The following is a 5,392-nucleotide window of genomic DNA, read 5'->3' as shown; positions in this document are numbered from 1 at the left end:
TACAGTTATATGGAGACTGTAAATAAAGCCACTCATTATTGTGGGATCAGTCCTGTATGAACATAGATTTATTCCGGAGAGAGGTCTAACTAAATTAGTCTCCTGGACTTGGAGATGTTTGTGTTTTATCAATCACATTGTTTACATCAGAGTCAAAGCTGCTGATGTCATGTGTTTGTTCAAGTGAATGTAACGAATCACAATGATCTGGGGTATAAACATCTCAGTGGAGACTTTTTCTCTGTATAAATCAGGACCCATTGGAATGGATCAGCTCAGAGTGCCTGCTGCAGCTGTGGGTTGCTGATCAACAGAAGTCATTGCATCTCACAGAAATGGAATACCCAGTAATGTTTCAGATAGAACGCATTTACTATCCTATTCTTGCAGCTGTTGGAGTTCCTGGTAAGCTCTTATCTCAGCTGTAAATGGCACAAATTAATGATAACTGTTCTGTTGTACTTGGTATTATTTCTTGCTGCATCATTAACATATCTGCCTGTTTTGTTCCAGCAGTTGAATGATGGGGGCATGAATTTAAAGTAATTGGTAGAAAAATTAGAGGGGAGTTGAGGAGAACTGAGCATCTCAAACTCACCATCTGAAAATGTGGTAGTGGCAGAAGCCCTCATAAATACATGGATATGTACTTGAAGTGCTGAAACCTGCAGGGCAATGGATCAAGAGCTGGAAAGTGGGATTAAGCTGGATAGCTCATTTCAGTTGGTATAGACTCAATGGCTTCTTTCTGTGCCATGGAATTTTTGTGTTTCTATGTTTCTGTGATGGAAGGTCCTCAGTCTCTTCTATTTCATTCTTGTAAGAGTTTCATTATATTTGTAATTATCTTTTTTATGCAACCCTGGCATTGTTACTGGATTATTCTCTGCACAGAATGCATTGGACCCAGGTTTCTGGGCTAAGAGCATCAGGAGCTGTGAGCAGTTTCATGTTGTGGAACGAACCTGTCCTGGATTATTTTTTTGAATGTGTTTTCAGTGATGGATAATGAGACTGCTCACAGTCTCTGTTTCACAAGGAGGTAGCACAATGTCTTCACAACTCATAACATGGTTCAGTTTAACTGGGATTTCAATGTGTTTCTTGGTTATCACTGTTGTGAAATATTATTTCATTCTGTGTGTGTCTGATGCTGCTTCAGAAGCCGAGCAACTGAACTGAGTTTGTTGCAGACTCTTTCACATCTCCTTCTCTGTTCACTGTGGATATGTTCACTGTCATTGGGCTATATTGTAAAAAGAAATTGTTTTTAAGGAAGAGGTAGATAGATTCTTGATCAGCAAAGGGGTGAAAAGTTATCAGGCTAGTTGGAAATGTTGAGTAATCAGTTCAGCCATGAACTTATTGAATGGTGGAGCAGGCTCGAGGGGCCGAGTGACCTACTCCTGCTCCTAATTTGTATATTTGTGTGCTCGTATGAAATGTGTTGGTGATGTTTTTATCAGTTTGCTCCTGTCACCCCTCCAGCTCCTACATGTCCTTTTCATTGTCTCCCTTCCAATCTCACTCACCGGCTCAGTCTCCAGCAGCCTCGTCTAACCCAATCTGGACCCTCAAACTCCCTGGCGTGGCTCTCAGCACTTTCCCATGCTGTATCAGCCCTTGTATCAGCCCCTGGCAGCTCTCTTAACCCAGAGCATCAAACCATTGCCCCTTCCCCAAAACTTCCTGGCTGTCAGCCTGGTGCCCCAAAACTTGATTTAACCCATTGGGATCCTACTCAGTAAAACACCTTCGCATTTCCACATTGGCACTGCCCCCTCACTCAGCCCTTTCAGTGGATCCAGTGCTAACTTTATTCACTTTCTGTATCGATTTCCCAATTCATTATTGATAATTGTGTTTTAGTAATTTCTCTGTGGGTAAGTGCTGCCCAGGTCAATGGGTCAGATTTTACCATTCAATGCAGCAACAAAGATGGAAATTTCACCCCAGATCATGTCAAACTGCTGCTTTGGTTCATGTCTGACCAGTAATTTCTCTGCTTCCTTTTCTCTCTCTTCCAGTTAACTTGGTGGCGATTGTGATCCTGTCCCGAGGAAAGTGCGGTCTCTCCAAATGTATCACTCTCTACCTGGTGGGAATGGCAGTGGCTGATCTCCTGGTTGTTATCACTGATCCTATATTGAGATGGACTCTTCCAATTTATTTCCCAGATACATTCCTGAACATTACTCCAGTGTCGAGTCTCATTATCACCTTGAAGTTTGTAGCCACGGTGGTTTCTGTCTGGCTCACAGTTGCTTTCACCTTTGATCGATTTGTGGCCATTTGTTGTGAGAAGCTGAAAACAAAATATTGCACTGAGAAAACAGCGGCCGTGGTTCTGGGAACAGTGAGTGTGCTGGGCTGTTTCGAGTCTCTCCCTTGGTACTTTCAATATGAACCTGCATATATAATTGATAACGTTCCCTGGGGTTGTGTTGTTAAACTGAGCTTCTACACTTCCCCAACATGGGCTGTATTTGAATTATTTCACTACATTTTAACCCCTTGTGCCCCGTTTTTTCTGATTTTGCTGCTCAATGTTCTGACAGTCAGACGTATTTTAGTGAGCAGTAGAGTCCGGAGAGGGCTCCAAGGCCGCAGCAAAGGAGAGAATCACAAGGATCCAGAGATGGAGAGCCGAAGGAAATCAATCATTTTACTCTTCAGTATATCCGGCATTTTTCTCCTGTTATGGGTGATCCGGCTTGTGTACAGCATTTATGCACGAATTACCGATACTTGGCAATATTCCTCCTACACTGACCCTCATTTCATCACAGATCACACATCATTGATGCTGCAGGTTCTCAGTTCCTGCACCAACACGTGTATTTACGCTGTAACCCAGACTAGATTCAGAGAAGAGCTGAAGAGTGCAGTCAAATACCCTTTCAATCTCATTGTTAATTTAATTAAATCATAGAAGAAGCTGAAGGATTTCCAACACTGGAACTAAAACCCATTTCATATTCCGTCCCCTACACTCACCATAGGATAGAAAGCACATTTTATATTATCAATACAGAGCCCTGTAATGATCTGAAATCTGATTCTGAGATTATATTTTATTGATACTCTGAACCATTGAGGCAGGACTTATTCTGCAGATAATTAATGAATTGTTTCTCCAAAAAGGCAACACTAAAGAGCTCAGCTGGACTTCAATTAAACCTGCCCTGGACCCACAGCAGAATGGGCAAAGCTGCCAACCACAGTGGTTTCCGTAGATCTGATCAGAATGAGGGCTCTCCACATCAATGGAGATAAGGATGAAGGGTGCTTGTATAGACGATAAAAGCATTAGGTGGATGATAAATAAATAGATAATTTGATAGGTAGAAGATAGATAAATATCCATCTATCATAGAAACTTACAGCAGAGAAGGACGCCATTTTGTTAGATTTTAATTGAAGCACACTTTGTTGCTGTTATCAATTATCTAATCAATGATTCGGGTTCAACTGCAACCAATATTTTGAATATTGTGAGTTTAATTGGAGTTGAGGCAGAATATAATATACTAGTTAGACAGCACAAACATAATGACAATGACAAGCAGTGAATACTGATCCATGTCGACCAGGATGACTTTTCTTTTCCTGCTTTCTCTTTTCTCAGTGCCTTGCTTCTTCTCACAATTTCTGCTCGAACTGCCCAGGAGTATTAGACCAAAGTCAGCAAGGATCTGCCCTTGAGAGTCCCTCTTCACCGTTAACTGCACTGATGCCTTGCAAAACCCTTCACTTTATGTTGTTTTCAGGGGTGAACCTGGGGTTCATTATTGACAAGATCTCATTGATCTATAAAAGTTCCCCTTCATACAAGGTATCCAATGACATGTCAAGTTCCTTTTTTGAAATATGGAGTAAAAGTCCGCCCTTAAGTTACCTTCTATGATCCGTGACCTGGTGTAGCCTTTGCACATACCTTCCATCCTTGATCAACCAGGTCTTTACATTAGCTTCAGAACTGCCTTCCTTATCTCTTCCTGCCCTGTCTCCATGATCAGTCCCACAACTTCCTTAAGTGCCATCTTTGTCCTTCATACTAACTTTCAGGGCTTTATTGTTGATATCTGTCTGTTATGATTTATTTATACTCAGAGCTGTTCATGAGGCCAGCCATCCAGTCTCACTGTTCCAATTCCTGATCAGAATATTGGAACACAAGATGGTTCACGAGAGAGAACTTCTGCTCTCACACAGTAAAGGTTAAATGGAGATTCGAGCACAGCTTTGTATTAGGGCTATTTAGTAATGCAACTACACAATTTGGCTCCTTATCTGGGCTAACCATCCTTCGCTAAAAATAATCATTCATTTCTGGAGAAAGGAAATTTAAGCAGCTTTCAGTAAAACAAAAACTTACAGCACTAACCTCATCCTGTAGCTATTCCAAGCTGATTATATATGCATATTAGGCATATTTCTAATTTCTAACAATTTAGCCCATTATGGCTGTACTGGCTCACTGAAAGAGCAGTCGTGCTCAGTCCCATATCCCTGCTTTTTGGTCCCCATAACCCTGTAAGTTCCTGATCCTCAAATACCCATCCAGCTCCCTTTTACAATTATTGATGGAATCAGCTTCCATCACATTCTCAAGTATCATGTTCCAGATCCCAACAACTCTGAGTGAAAATATTTCTCCTCATCACCCCCATCCCTGACTAGATCTTTCTCCAATGATTGAGCATCTCTGACCACTGGTTCCTGACCCAGAGGGAATAGTTTTTTCTTTATCTACTCTATCCAAACCTCTCATCATCTTATAATCCTCTGAGATCACCTCTTAACCTTCCCTGCTCCAAGTAGAACAGTCCTAACTTTACCAACTTCCCCTCATAACGCACACCTCATCCCTCATAACATCCTCGTAAACCCCTCTGTAATCTTTCTAAGGCACACGTTTTTCCTGACGTGTAGTGCCAGAATTGTCCACAATACTCCAGTTGAGACCTAACCGGTGATTTATAAAATTCGAGCATGATTGTTAGATCAATAATAGAGAGATTGACAGAGAGTGTGTGTGACAGTCTGAGAGAGAGAGAGAGACAGAGAGAAATGCAAGGACACGAAGAGACAGAATTATACAGAGGAATAAAGATACATAGAACATAGAACAGAGAACATTACAGTGCAGTACAGGCCCTTCGGCCCTCGATGTTGCGCCGACCTGTGAAACCATCTGACCTACACTATTCCATTTTCATCCATATGTCTATCCAATGACAACTTAAATGCCCTTAAAGTTGGCGAGTCTACTACTGTTGCAGGCAGGGCGTTCTACGCCCCTACTACTCTCTGAGTAAAGAAACTATCTCTGACATCTGTCCTATATCTATCACCCCTCAACTTAAAGCTATGTCCCCTCGTGTTTGCC

General features: G+C 41.7%; 1 protein-coding gene across 1 annotated transcript; it reads left to right on the top strand.

The window, feature by feature from the left end:
- The first annotated feature begins 290 nt into the window (after positions 1 to 290).
- On the top strand, positions 291 to 2,932 carry LOC137353182 (probable G-protein coupled receptor 139). The gene is made up of 2 exons (XM_068019230.1): positions 291 to 405; positions 2,028 to 2,932. The coding sequence occupies exons 1-2, from the start codon at positions 336 to 338 to the stop codon at positions 2,930 to 2,932; spliced, it is 975 nt and encodes a 324-aa protein (XP_067875331.1). The 5' UTR covers positions 291 to 335.
- The last annotated feature ends 2,460 nt before the right edge of the window (positions 2,933 to 5,392 follow it).

This window comes from Heterodontus francisci, chromosome 40 (genome assembly GCF_036365525.1).
Source record: "Heterodontus francisci isolate sHetFra1 chromosome 40, sHetFra1.hap1, whole genome shotgun sequence".
Taxonomy (NCBI): domain Eukaryota; kingdom Metazoa; phylum Chordata; class Chondrichthyes; order Heterodontiformes; family Heterodontidae; genus Heterodontus; species Heterodontus francisci.
This window is presented reverse-complemented; position numbering and strand designations above follow the sequence as displayed.

What these genes read in the sequence shown, in the direction of transcription:
- LOC137353182 (XM_068019230.1), top strand. Translation starts at nt 336, where the DNA reads ATGGAATACCCAGTAATGTTTCAGATAGAACGCATTTACTATCCTATT. An exon ending in TGCAGCTGTTGGAGTTCCTG is followed by an intron (nt 406 to 2,027) that starts GTAAGCTCTTAT and finishes TCTCTCTTCCAG; the next exon opens with TTAACTTGGTGGCGATTGTG.